This window comes from Aythya fuligula, chromosome 8 (assembly GCF_009819795.1).
Source record: "Aythya fuligula isolate bAytFul2 chromosome 8, bAytFul2.pri, whole genome shotgun sequence".
Classification (NCBI taxonomy): domain Eukaryota; kingdom Metazoa; phylum Chordata; class Aves; order Anseriformes; family Anatidae; genus Aythya; species Aythya fuligula.
The window spans coordinates 10,101,825-10,116,823 of record NC_045566.1 but is presented as its reverse complement, the minus strand read 5'-3'; the positions used below and the strand labels follow the sequence as shown (position 1 = coordinate 10,116,823).

At 40.8% G+C, this 14,999-nt stretch overlaps 1 protein-coding gene across 1 annotated transcript in view; it reads right to left on the bottom strand.

Moving 5' to 3' along the window:
* Positions 1–14,999, bottom strand: part of EIF2B3 (eukaryotic translation initiation factor 2B subunit gamma) — a 95,242-nt gene that overhangs the window by 66,133 nt on the left and 14,110 nt on the right. Inside the window, exons 4-5 of the mRNA XM_032192407.1 lie at positions 9,748–9,907; positions 5,019–5,130 (exon numbers count right to left, since the gene is read on the bottom strand). Of these exons, the coding sequence (XP_032048298.1) occupies positions 5,019–5,130; positions 9,748–9,907 (272 nt within the window). The remainder of the gene's footprint in view (positions 1–5,018; positions 5,131–9,747; positions 9,908–14,999) is intronic.

The following is a 14,999-nucleotide window of genomic DNA, read 5'->3' as shown; positions in this document are numbered from 1 at the left end:
CTAGTACTGTGAAACTAATTCAGTTCTGGGAAGGCGAACCAGATTCTTCTCTGGCTTGTGCATCTGCAAGAGGATTATTACCTAAATCTACACATACAATTCCTGGTTTTGTGTTGGAGGAGCCAAAAATGAACCTGACTTATTTTCTGGATGTTAGTCAGAAAATTTTATTGTTATTTATGAAATGAGCAGATCTGAAATAACAGCAAGAAAAGATCTGGACCAGCAGCAAAACTATGAAGTTCTACACATCATTTTCAAAAAGCCATATTTCAGAGAAAAGAAACATCCAACATCTTCCCACAATATTCCTCAAAAAATCACTTGAATACAAAGAAAGCTTAGTAACAAAAGTTTGCTAATACTAAAACTATCATTATTCCCCACGTGGGAGCAACACAAAGCTAACATATGTATATTAATCCTCTAGACAGCTGAGCCCAAATAAAAGTTTTTGCTCCCTGGTCTGTCCCGAGCTGTTCCTCAGGGTTCCCCTACCGAGCGGGGTTATCACATCCCTCCTTTCCGATGTGCCAGTGGTCTTGCTTGTGGAACCACTCACTAAAGCACAAGGAAAAACGAACCAAGTTATCAAAGTCTTGCAGTTTATCTATGAGAAGTAATCCAACTTATTTTGATACATGCAACTAATGAAGTACTCAGCCATACATCCAGCTGGGGGCAAGGTGGAGGGGGGTAACCCTAAAAGAGGGCATCTTGCCCATGATCTAGTTCAGGCTGCTTTACCCAGTGGAGCATCTGCCTGGATGTGTGTCGCTCTCATCCTTCATCATAGGAACTCTGTTTTAAAAGACAAAACAAACGAGCCACCACAGGAGTAGTGGAGTATTTCAGAGATGCCAATTTCCCAGGGAGAGCAGTGGCAGAGAACAGCAAAGCTAAGGAAGCTGCAGTGTTTATATACGATCCACTTATTTAAGACAAATTATCAGCAGAAAAAAAGGCAATATCCCAAGGCGATAGAAAGGAAATCAAGTGTATCAAAGCTATTTCTGAACTCCCATTACCTACCCACTTGGCAATGTGGACTTTGAAAATTACACTACACCAGTCATTTTTATTCTCATGATGCAAGGGGAAAGGGAAGAAAAGACTCCCCCGTCTTACCCTCTCTCCCCCTCTTTTTATTAAAATATCTTAAAAACAGATCTGCATTGTTTCTGCAAGGTTCCTAATGTTAGTCCTGCATATATTTATAGATGAGGTATTCCTTTCTGTCTGAAGCACATGAGGTAATAAGTAGCTGGAATTGTCATGGTGATTTATTAACATATTCTCTGGGAGAAGCCCTGCACCTGCGTCTGTGCAGATGGAACACCCACGAAGGCTGAACTCACCCTTACACAGCCCACAATATCTTGAAAGGAAATGCTCCAAATTTAGACCTGCTCCAACAGGTGTCTTTTACTGTCTCACTTTGCATGACCATAAATATCTGAGGTGGAGCAAAAAGTTCCCCGTCCATTGTAATTGTGCTTTGAAAACAAATACCTTTGCCCCATCTCTCTCTGAAAACAAAAAAGGCAGCTATGGAATTCTCATCATTTCCTCACTCCTTCATGCTGCCAAGCCCTAAGTCAGAGAGATGTCACTGGCAAAACCAGGCTCCAGGGATGAGCACAGATTTATTTTTTTTCCTCTTCAAAGAGCCCTAAACTGGCTCTGAAACTTCCCCAAACTGTATTTCTTTCGTTCTAGTATCTCATCTTGCAGCTATTTGCCAGAGTGAATGACATGCACAGGCTGTTCATGGCTTTTTATAAGCTCTCATTACCCAAACAGGGAACCATTTCCTTGAAAAGCCTTTCCCCAGCAGCATTAGTCTCTCTAGGCCCTACCAATAAATTTGTTTCCCAGCCCATCCTGATGGGCACCAAAATATAACCGAATGGATATATCTGATCCTGTTTTGCACTGGTTTACTCCAGGGAGTGTGCTACCTGTGTGACTTGTCATCAGCGTGATTAACAGCACAGAAAGGAAAAAAAAAAAAAAGCTTTTGAGAGATTTGCTCTGGTAATCAAAGGAGAAAAATCAAGACTCCTTGTTGTGGTGTATCAAGGAGAGGTATTTCTCAGAAACAATGCAGCTATCCACAACTCACAAAAACAAACAAACAAACAAATAAAAAACCAACAAAGCCACCCACAAACAAATCAAAGCAACAAGTCCTGAAAATAAATTTCAACCAAGCTGAGAAAAAGAGCTGCGTACACCATGAATGTAGAAATCCTATTAAAATGTTTCTTTCCGTAACACTTTTCATTATTACAAAAATACTTGAGTCAAGAGCAAACAAACATTTAATGCTCAATAGGTACTCAGGAGAATGTGTATTTTCCCTTGTCCCTCCCCGCCAGCTGCTCCTTTATGGCAGGAAAGCGAAGAGTGTGAAATCCAATGATAGGAAAAAGGCAAAGGTCAGGAAAAAGGTTTTTCTTCAAGGAGTTAAATTTGCATTCTACAGCTTTGCGTGTTTTGTCAACAGAACTTCCCTCCTGAGAGAAGGGGAAGCCAAAGGTTCTTTGAACCATTTCTATAGGGGATCTAGATTTTTACCAGTAACAAGATTCTTAGCTCTAGTGAAAAGCTCATCTTCCCTCTTCACATTCTCTCCACCACTCCCTCCCTGTCCCCATTTCCACCCCCTCTTTAAAAGCAGGAGGGGTTGGGGGAAAAAAAAGAAAATGAAAAGGATCTGAAAAGCAAACCAAGCACTGAAAGAGTTCTAGAGTTCATGTAACAAGACCACCATAACCCTTCAAAGGGCCCATTAAAAGCAAAACAAACAAAAGCAACACCCTCAAGATGTCTATTGTATTTTGCAGAGGAACAAATGAGTGTACTGGAAATTCTCCCATCTTGCCACAACGCCTGCTATTTCATTAAAACAAAGTCCAGAGATCAAGAAACAGCCAACATGGTAGCTGAAAGTCAGTCACTTCAAGTGATCCACGAAGAAAAACGAGATTGGGCTTGCTCCTTTTTTTCTCGCTTTACTATGATGTATAAAAAAAGACTTCAAAGATAGTTTTAGGCATTGCTTTTGTTTCTCACATGAGAAAGTCGGGGCTTGAGCAGGTCTAGACAACGCAGTGGTTAGAACTTCATCAGCTGCCAACACTTTGTCTTCCTGGAGCTCCCACAGTTGTTGCTACCCTGGAATTGCCTCATATGAAAATATTTGACAATTTCCATATAGTTTGTTTCTTCCCTCACAGCTTCTCCAAGATGGCAGCTGTAAAACAGCACGCACCAGCGTCCGCAGCAGGCAGCTTCGGAGAACAGCAACACCAGAGCCTCACCCAAGCAGATACTGGCCCAAATCCTCAGCCTGATACTTCAAACTGCCAGGCTGTTTGAGGTGTTATCCTTTGAATCTCAAAATAAAATCAGTCTTGGCTACTTGTATGCTCCACCTGAAAATGTTTCAAGTGTAGTCATACACTGTAAAATGTCTTTTTTTTTAAATAAATAAACTTACCAGATCTTCTCTCTTTCTGCTCCTAGACTGTCAGCTGTAGGCTTTACTTGGAAGGTAATTAACACTTTCTATTTACGTATGCACAGCTCTCAAAGCTAGGATAGACACACACAGATTTTGCCCCGTCTGTGTATTACCAACACTACATTTACCAGTTCCCAAACAGTTACATTCAGGAAGGTCTGCTGAAGACAATGTAACTGAACAGGTGTTCCTGAAGGCAAAGTTTGGCCCGGAGGATAAAGCCTGATTAATTTAGCTATAGGGTAACAGGAATGAGAAACCTCTGGTTAGATGAACCTGTAAAATCGGAGGTCAAATAAGCTCACATATGTTACAGCAATTTTGAAGTTGTTATATCGTAGCTCCCCGCTAGCGCAAGCCATAAAGACAAGCCCATCACTAACAGTAGATAAAATATTCCTCCTTAGCTCAAAATAGACATATTAGCCTTTGTTCGCTCAAAACCACAGAATGCAACCAGTGCTCTACTTCCCATATTATGCTGGTAAGTGCTGCATATGGACAGAACGCACGCCTGCAGCTCCGTCCGTGCCATAACCAAGTAAAAAAAAAAAGAAAAAAAGAAAGGAGAGACAGTGGCGACACCCTGGGACAGGCTCTTTCCATCACAGCAGTTAATATGGCTCGCTTTTGGCCACCATCATTTAGGGTAATCCTTCAACTTTGGCAGAGGACGAGTCATCTTTCCGCAGGCATACAGCACCTCCCTCGCATCTGGTAGCAGGATGTTCGAGGAAAGATTACAACTAGCAGAGGATTGTTAAAGCTCAGATATTTCATGTGGCCTACAGCAGAGGCATTTTCACAGAGGGATTATCTGGGAGCAGACCCCAGATGTCCTCATCCTTGACTTACAGGGTCCACATGGACGAATTTCCCAGCTCTCAGATGGCTGCCCCGCAGGTGTCTAACCTCACAGAGGTGACAGCCTGACTGTCAGCCTGGGACAGACTACAAAGGCTGCTCTCTGAAGGAGCCAGCAGAGCTTCCACAGAAGATGTCAGACAATACGCATCTTAGAAAACTGAAGCCACTTCACAGAAGAGCATACAGAACAACAAACCATCCTTCATTCTTCTACTAAAGCAGATGGATTATGCTGCATGGAAAGCTCAGCTATGTCTGGCATATTTAATATATTTATCCAAATCCTCAGTGCAATTTAACGGTGGATATAATAAAATTTTTCTAATTAACTTCTTTCGTCCAGGAAACACAGCTAGGGTTTTGTGCCTTATATGCACAAAGAGTGTATGAAATTCTAAGAGCTTTTCTCAGATACAGTATGACTGGAGTTTCATTCATGGACCTAGGTCTACCACTTCCAAATATCTGAATCTAAGTTGTATCTGAACTGTACTGACACTGGCTTCATTTCATGGAGAGTTACCTTTCCACCCATTCATTCTCTTTCCTGTCTTTAACCATCACTCCTACTCCACCATTATTCCCCCCCCATTCCAAGTGCAGTTTCTATTATTAAGCTTACTTCTGAAGGATGGATCTTTTAATGACAAGTTCTTCATCCAGGTCAGCTTCATTAGCCATGAAGAGCAATCTTTTTCCTGTATCATCCACTCCAATGAAGTCACGCTGCTCCACTGAAGTTAAAAATAAAAAAAAAATAATTATATAACCCTGTCTTAACGTATGCTGGGAAGACAGATGGGACCACCACCAAGCTCTGAAATATAAAATACTAGGTTTCACACTGACCCTGTAAATCAATGAATTTTCAATAAAGCTAAAAAAAAATCCACAATATTTACTTATTTTTTTTAAATATTTTTTTACATAATATTTATGGACTGCTTTTCAGTCAGGGTAGCTGATACACATGTATTTGAAACACTGTCCCTGCAGCTTTTTGCATCCTTTTTATGAAGGTGCCAACTACAGGTCCCAGCATGTAACACTCCATCGTGAGCCATGCTAAGAGTGCTTTCCTTCTCTCTCTCTCCCCCTCAACTGCAAGCAGAGAGCTCTCCAAAATCCAGCTGCTTCTTCCTCATCATAAATCACTCCACATTAGAATCAGGCGGTCTGGAGAGTTAAGAGAGTTAAGACATAACTACTTTGCAGCTGATCTCCCATTTCAGACAAATACAGAGAGCAACAGAAATATTAGATCACACACAAACATAAAGGTATAGATTCTGAGACTTCTGCCACTGATGCTTCTGGGTGGGTTAACTTCTTTCAAGTATCTGTTCATAAAACTGCCAAGCAAGTGAATACTTAACAGTCCCATATATTATTATGGCAACTCCCATCTGCTGCAATCAGTGACAGCACATCAACAGTGACTTTGGTCTACTGAAATATAAATCATTTATTTGTGAACAGGTTTTTACACCTTCTGAATACAGTGGTGGCAGCTGACTCGCACTTAGTATGTAACACAACTCCGGTGGCATCCATAAATGGCTTTTTACATGAACACAGGCTGTACAAGAATGCCATGCTACAGTTTTAACAAAAAAACACAAACTTTTCCTCCCACTAAATACTACTATTTTGGGCCAAATTTGCAGATTTAAATCTCCTAGATTCTAAGCCTTTAACCACATAGAAGTAACAGCACGTTCAACAAGTAGTTAATTCTTTAAGATCTTTTCACAGCCAAACTGCATTTTTAACCCCATTTTCCCCAGTTCAGCCCTGTACCTTATTTTCTTCATATTTATTCCTTCAGAGTTACCATAGTAATAGCCATTATCAAAATAAAGTCAAATCTACACAGCTGTTCAAAGCTCTCCTACTGGCAGCCTTTGATCCAAGTGATCAGGCAAACCCTCTTCTCAGAAATTAATCATACAGCAAAGAAATACAAAAATAGGCCTGGACATGTAAGGCTGACAAATCAAGTACCATCAGGATAAAGCTCACTTTGCTAGAGAGCACCAGTTGGTTTGGAGCAGATGCCAGATGAAGGGAAGTTTTCGCCTGCATTTCTACATAGGCAACTAGCAGCTTTACTTTCATAATTAAAAAAAAAAAAAAAAAAAGTTATGATTAAGATCAATGAATAAATTAAAATCAATGAATAAAATCAATTTCCTCTGTGAGGAAAGTATGAGAGAAGTGTTAAACCTGCAGTGATATTAACTAAAAAAATGGTTTAGCATATGAAAATAGAATATGGGATGCATTTTGCCTCCTCATAACAGATACATGTAAATAAGGACTTGACACAGCTATTGTAATTTATTAATTACCCCAGAAATTACATCCCATCAGTTCCGAGAGCTTTGATGACCTAAAGAAACCACATCGCAAGAGAATGGGAGTTGAGCAATTCAGTAGGGAAAAGAAATAATTTCCAGTCAGATTTTCTAAAATGCTCTTTAATCAAGCATAATTAATTGACACTTGGGAAAAAGACACCTTTGTTAAAGATTCAGTATCCCCACCCTCTCAATTAAGGGGAGAGAATTCACACGATGCAGCCTGCAAGACCACCAAGAGGTCTTCTGGCAAACACAGGGAATACCAGTGATGACATGCCTGCTGCTTTCAAGACAAGAAAAACAAGCAGAAGAGTCACCATCCCCATCTTTTCTGCTTTTCTTTATACACAGAAAGGTTCAGACAGACACTTTTTCACCCCAATCCCTTGCACATCACCTTTAAGCACATGGCTCCACTCTGGGTGCCTGAATTCCTGACACGCTTTCTTTATCTGGGTTAGTACCATTCACCAGCTCTCTACTCTATTTTTTTTTTATTGCCATGCCTCTTCTTAATCAATTTGAAAAGCCAATGAGATGATTATCACCAACAGTTGATCCTCTAAGTACAGAAGCCAATGGACTTCACCCTGTAACTTGCAATTGAATTATGTCAAGCATTTCAGAGAATCATCAGTATGAATCAATGCTGATTAATACAGCAATTCATGCTAATTAAAAAACTGTTCCTTGTATCACAGTTCTTGAATGCTTAACGATATTCTAAAAGAAATGACTTTGCATCAGACACTATGAGCCATGGGAGGTAAGTCTTGCTGTTCCTTCTCAAAAATTAATGAATTTGTAAGAAAAGACAGACAATAAATAAAGCCCCAGATATATTTAGTGGCTTGTCAGGACTCGGGATCCATGTCCTAGTAATAATGCTTCCAACAGTACAGTGCAAGTGTGTACAGAGCCACGTACGTGCCATGAATTAGAGAAGGAGCCAGAGCCACCTACTATGAAAAGCTGCCTGACACACTCCTTGTTAACGTCTTGTCTTCAGTCGCTTGCAAGCTTTCTCAAATTTTAACTGGTAGAAAATTTCTAATGCTAGGTGCCTGCCTTAAGAGCAACACTGGGAAAACTTCAGAGAAAACAGCTCAGCTGCTTCTAAGGCTAAAGAAGAAAAAGTGGCTAGCCTGAGCTCAAACAGTTGGGTGGCCCCTCCCTTGAAAAGCTCTGGTGTTCCAGTTCTTTGGAGAAGAAACAAGGCATTCAGTAAGGGCTGCTGAGTTGTGTCTCAAGAGCGTACTTTTTACTATCTCACTCCACTATAAGTCTTTGAAAAACTGCAGCTTCACATAATTGTTCAAGACTTCTATTTTTGCTGCAAAACGTTTGGCAGGTTTTATTCTTAAGGAAAGGTTGTTTTGATGGCTCAGCTCCTAGAACTGATCAAATAGCAGGTGACATCTAAGGTCTTCTGTATCATCAAGAGGTACAAGCAAGACACACCAGCCATGATGTCCACAGCCATACTGTCACAACTGATCCCGGAAGAAGAGCTTGATCTGTTGTGGTTTGGCAACTTTTTTAAAAAAAATATTTAAAAGTATAAAAGTAAGAGCTCTCAACGGTGCATAACTCTCAAGAAAAGCATAAAATTGAGGACTCTACAAGTTGGGCTGGGAGGGGAGAAAGGAGTTCTGAAAACTGGTGGGAACAGGGTTCTTTCGCTGCTTGTGAAAGAACACTGGGCCACAGAGAAAGGTTTTGCTCACAAGCAAATTAAGAATGCATGCACAACCTGGTGTGTTTACACACTTGTTAAGTCTTCAAAGTCTTGTTTGTCCTCATGTACCTAATCGTCCCCACCACATGTGTTCAGAGCTTATGTTCTATGCTATGATGTTTAAACATAGATCCATCCATCTCTAACTTCTGAATGCTCATCTTCGTGGCTATAGTAACGCTCTTGAAAATGCTTTACATGTATGTGCCATTATCGCTTGGATTGCCTTTTCAAGAAGAGGGAGGTTTACAGCTGTACAAAAGTCTAAGTGCAAAATGCTTTTGGTTCTGTTATCCTTATTCTTTGCTCCAGAAAATCTTTGTCTAAGCAGCTTTCTTTTAAAAACACATTTCCTCCACTTTCAGACACACACGTAGTCCAACTGTTGGCTTGAGTTTCACTCCTCTCAAACAGTTTGAAGCTATGCTTTCTTATTCGTATTGCTGTAATGCCTCTGAGCTTTAATCAGAGACCAGGACCCACTAAGCTGGCAATAATCAAGCTTCAGCAATTTAACAGATACCATTAAAATAAAATGAGAGGCATGGTATGGGAGCAACTGCATGGCATTTAGTACTTAGCAAAGGAGTAAAATGGGGATAATAGCTCTGCCCTGCCTTACAGCAGTGTTGTGAGAATAGATGCATTAAAGATCACAAAGCACTAAGATATTATAGTAAGGAGGACAAGATAAGCATCTAACCAAATCCTTGAAATCAGTGGGAGTTTTGCCTACTGAAAGGCTTCTGGATGTGATCTCAGAAGGCTAATTCGGTACATAGCACAAGAGGGAAGAATTTCTAGAAGTATTTGTTATCCATCTAAATCAGGTCCGACAGCCAATTGTGAAATTCCCAGCTACAATCTGACTGATGCTGAGTGCCCTTGAAAAAAAACTGGCAGTTTTAATGTTCATATGTAACAAAAATTTAGGGATTGATCCAAAACTCACTGCAGTCACCTGGAGCTTTTCCCTTAACTCTTGTGAGCTTTGGATCGGAGCCTGCACGATTACACGAGTCTAATACTTAATTCTGAGCTGGAAAAAAGCAAGTCACACCCCCACCAGGGAATGTGAGGAAAAACAGAGCATCTGTACCTTTTTGTTTCTTTCACTTTCTGACTGATAATTATACATATATGATATATATATACATATATATATATATATATATATACACACACACACATTTCACATGATGGTGGTTTCACTAATGTTTATAAATAAATAAATATTCCCATCTACATACCTGGCTTTTTTTTCCCTTTCTGTCCTGGTACCACTTCTGCAGGCTCATGAGTTTTCTTCATCAACATGGACAGAGTAGCATCGTGTGTCCGGAAGAGATCCACAACTTTATATAAATCGACATCTGTGATCAGATCGCAGCTCAATACTAGCACATCAGTCTGTCAAAGAAAAAAATAAACCCTTCAGAAATACAAATGACCACATACGGATTAACATTTGATGACTTAGCAATAAATATACCCATAACTTTTTTATTTTTTTAAAAAAACTTGCGGTCTGCCATACTCTGCCAGAAATAGTTACTGGCTTTTACCAGTTCACATTGCTCGAGTCCTGCTGTTACTGAATTAGTTATTTGATTAATGCTTATTTAGCTCTGGGTCATAAAGAATATGTGATCATCTAAATTGCCATCATCTGCTCCTAATGGAAGGAACTGGGACACAGAAGCCATGGCTTTCAAGACTGCCATGAAATTCTGCAGTATTTACGATAGCTACTTTCAGTTATATGATGAAGTAGAAAAGAAATCCTTCTGAAGAAGTCTTTTTAGCTGACTTAGCATCTGACTACAAATCACTGGAAAAGATATTTAAACTATGTTATTTTATCAGGGGAAAAAAATCAAAGAGTATCTAGGATGTGATTTACTCAGTAATTGCGCAACGATGGTGGGCTAAGTTTAGAAATACATTTCCTAAAACCAGCAATACCCCATATTAAAAAAAAAAAAAAAAAAAAAAAAAAAAAAGGAAGTTAGGTTCTATTTAATAACAGGCTTTTATTTAAATTTGATCTCACAGGATTCCAAAGTGCCTTACAAAGTAAATAAGGGAACTGCTGCACGTATCACAGAAATGTGGTCACATAGTGAGTGAGACACATCAGCTTCATTAACCACGCACACTTCCAATACAGTCTGGCTAAAAACGCTCACTTTGAAACAATTTTCTGCATTTCCTGTGGGTTGTACAGTGTACTGCCAAGAATCTACTAGTTTGGTAATTAGCTTCATTTGAATTAATCCTAACATAATATCTCAGCTGTGTGGCCTACAAATAACTAGCAAGTTTCAGCTGTATTTTTGTTAATAATCAGCCTTCTAGATATGTCTCAAGAAGACTGTTTCTTTCTTGACATTGAACATTTCCACATCCTGTGCTACCATTTCCTATGGTAAACCTCCTTGCAAAGAGGAACATGGCTTCCTAGTTCTGTCTTTTTTTTTTTTTTTTTTTTTTAAGACATTATTTAATAAGAAGGGCGTTAGAATAAGACTTGGTAGAATCTGAGTTGCTTTTCTCATGGAGGATCAAGAATTCTACTTTTACTTTGAAAGTGTCTTGGTTCAAAAAGCAATAGCTCAGCATTGACCTCTTATTACAAAAAAAGGTTCGCTTTACAGATTTTAATCAAATATCAGGAGATTCCACAATGCAGGTAAAAATAACCAAGGCCTGGTATTTACTGTATTTGTCAGGGTCAGCTACAAATGCTAGGCCCTTTCACGTGTTTACCAGTAAGTCAGTGGAATTCACCATGTCACCAACTATTAGCACTGTTGACCTGGCACGCTGCACAAAAGGTCAAGCTCTTCAGTCCTCATCTGATTTCTCCCCACTTTACAGAGAAACACCTGGTTTATTTACTGGAGGGAACAACGTGCAGGTTAAGATATTTTACACGTCCAAAACCTACGTTGCATCTCCCCTTTTAACATATTTTCAGAGTGTGTATTTTATATTACGGTTTTGCCCAGGAGAAGTGCTTTAATTAACACTTCTCTAAACCAAACAACATGTGCACGTTGGGAAAAAAAACAACAAACCACTAACGCAAGCAGCCTCGCACTCTGGAACAGATCTGCACCGACATTCCAGCGTGTACAAAGAAAGGAAGAAAAAAATCAACGTGGTATGGAAGTAAGTCTTCCATTTCAAAACTGTACAGAGTGAAGAAATACATATTAAATACCCTGGAAAAGCCTGCAAATTCTTCAGGAATTCCATTTTTATACGAGCACCAATGAGTTAAAGTACTTGCAGAAAAAGCCAAGATGTATCCAGGACCCACATAAAGAGAGCTGTACTTTGCAAACCCAGTTTGTAGAAGGAATAGATCTCTGACTTGGCATCTAAATGCATTCACTCTAATGGTGAAAACAGCAACAACAACAAAAGAGACAGACACACCGATGGCCTTATCTTAAAGAGCTATTAGCTGGACTTGTAAAATAAACCTGGTAATTATTTCACGTGTTGCTAAATGCTTGAATCTGTCACTACAGCAAAATCCCAACCAGCCTTTCATAGCCGTGAACAGGCTCCTGGTTTTTTTCTCTTCGCTATAGGACAAGCTTTTTGCAAAAACTGAATGCAAGACCCCTGAGGAGCATACGGGAACAGAACCACCAAATGTCTGGTTGCCATCTGTTCTACCCATTTACTCTCCCAATATGTAAATAAACGTCAGTGAGCGCAGGGACCAGTGAAACACACAGTTGCTCTGTAAAGCCCACATTTCTGCCTCTCCTCCTGATGAGCAGAGCAGTGGCCTCAGAAGCACGCTGAGAATACACCATGAAAGGCTCTTTTGGGACTTGACAGCCTCCCCTTTGAAACACCACCACCCTCATAAATAAAGCCCTCACTGTCTAATGGATGCACTTTTTTTTCCAGTGTACAACTCCTGAACGAATAAACTAATGGCTGAATGAAAAAATAAACCATCCTAGAACCCACGCAGGAGTGTGTGTTTTTCTTTACTTTTTTAGGGTGGGTGTAGAAGAAAGAAAATAAATGGTAGGACTTGTGGGTTTTTTAAAGTATATACTTCTATACATACCATATAAATACAGGGCACCTTCCCAAGGAGCCACCGATACAAAGAGGTAGGCACTCACTGCGTGCACTCCTGTGCTAACAAGGGATATGTGAACATACTTGACTTCATGAATTATGCAAACACCTAAGTACACACACACACACGCACACCTCTTAATGAAATACATGTAACAATGATTACATCAACCCCAAACTATTATACAAACACACGATAAGAATCAACATGAAGTGATTAAAAAACCCAGCGAGTCCACACCCCGAGCAGAACCACTGCAAAGGAAGCAAAACGCACGCACACGTCCTTACAAACAGCACGCTCAGCGCTCCTTCCAGCTGCGGGGAGGGCAAGGCGGGGGTCCTAAATCAAGGAGGACCATCTAACGGATAGGGCACGAAACAAATGCTTGAAATTTCTGTCATTTTCCAGCTCTGTTGAGGTCCGTGTGTGCTATTTTGTTTGCTGCTTCCATGGCAGAGAGGAGCCCTCGTCACAGAGCAGGGCTCTTCCGCAGTAGCTGCCATGCAGAGCACGTGGAAATACCAGGCAAGTGCAATAGGAGGGAACAGCAAGGAATCTGTGGGATGGGGAATGCAAGGAAACGCTGCAATACTGCTCAGGTCTAGGGAAAGCAGCTCCAGCACGCTGGCATCACGCTTTTTGTGGGCATCAGAACAGCCACAGGAAATAGGAGGAGAATGTGCCACTGTCCTGGGAAGTCACCCTGGCCTCAGTAGCCCCACTGAACCTCAGATTTGGGATTTACGCATTCAGTTTGGAATTCAGACTCAGCTTCTCATCGACGGAGAGAAAGGAGCTACTGCGGAGGTGAGTTCATCCCACCCACGCTGTGAGCTCTGCGGAGGCGTTTCACCGCCCCTGCTGACCGCCGTGGGAGCCCTGGGCTTCCAGCTGAGCCTCTGCTGAACACCCACTGCTCGGCCAAGTACGGAATCGCTCCAAGCTCCAGGTCTCAGCTCTGCCTCTCTGGGTAACAGCGCTGCACCGTCAGACACGTGCTCCAGAGCTGCGAGGTGAGATAACTTGCATGCTCAGCCTGGCTACATGCAACGCTAACAGAAAACATCAAGGGACTCGTATATAAAACAGAAAAGCTGCAGAGAGAAAGAACTCAAACCCAACATGTCAACAATTACGCTAAGCCCAGCACAATATGGAACATCTAAAAACAAAAACAAAACCAAAAAGCAGAATGTTTCAAGAGCTCAGTTCAAGACAGCCGATTTAAAAATAGAAAACATGTTTTCAATGGAACTAATTCATACCATAGATCAAAAGATGGAGGCAATTATATGGTATAATATACCAGCATAAATAAAAAGCCTTGGACTTTCTCACACCCTGCATACAAAGGCAACGCTAAAAACTCTTTTATATTCAGCAACGACTGCTAGATCCCTTCTGTTCAAACAGGAGATATCAAGGTTACCACAGATAGCTGGCAGCAAACGCTGACTTTTTAATGGTATTCACTATGCCTTTTCTGTCAAGTATAGACAAGGGCAGGACCTTGTAGCCTAAACTGCTGAGGGCCTCAAAAACTGCAGACTAGAAAAATGAGAAAACATGTGTTGCAAGGAAATCTCTAATTTGAACAAAATCAGCCTCAAGAGTTAGAGGAAAACAAATGTCAGATTGCATTATAAACAGAAGAGAGGCAACGTATCCACGAGCAGAACCAGCTTCTAACAGACCCCAAGACAGGCACAACATTGAGGTGAAATGCTCAGAGTTTCCAATGGCGCAGCATTACAGCTGAGGCTTTGACAGGAAAAGGAGAAAAATCAAGAGATCAGACAGACTTTGTCCCTCCGCTCAGCCGACGTTAACACATGCACAAACAGGGAACTTTGCATCACTTCCTGTGGCGCTCACCATACAACAAGGGGGAGAGGAACAAGTTATAATTACTGCTGGAATTAGGACTGAGAGTTTTAAACACAATAGCCTGGAACTTCACCCATATGTTGCATTAACAGCGGGGTTTGTGCGTAATACTTTTATTATTCTAAAGAGTGGAAAGGGGAAGAACAGTTTGGCTGTGGGCAAACATTCTGCCTGCTTGCTTGCATGCTCCAGGCCAAGCCAGAGGTACCTCCCAGCAATCGCATTACTCACCACCCTTCAGATCAGAAAAAACTTACATCCAAGCCTTTAGAGAACCCCTTTTTATCTCAGCTTCCATGAAGAGTCCTCCAATTTCCACACCTGTGACCTCTTTGAAGCTCTATGGCTGTTGATGTAACTGGAGCAGGGAACCTCTTTTTTTTGTTGTTGTTCTTTTTTTTTTTTTGATGTCTGGAGGATCTTGTTAACCACCAACTCAGATGACCGCCTTTGGCTGGGAATTCCCACTCTGCTTTTGTAATGTCCTTGATAGCAAGATTC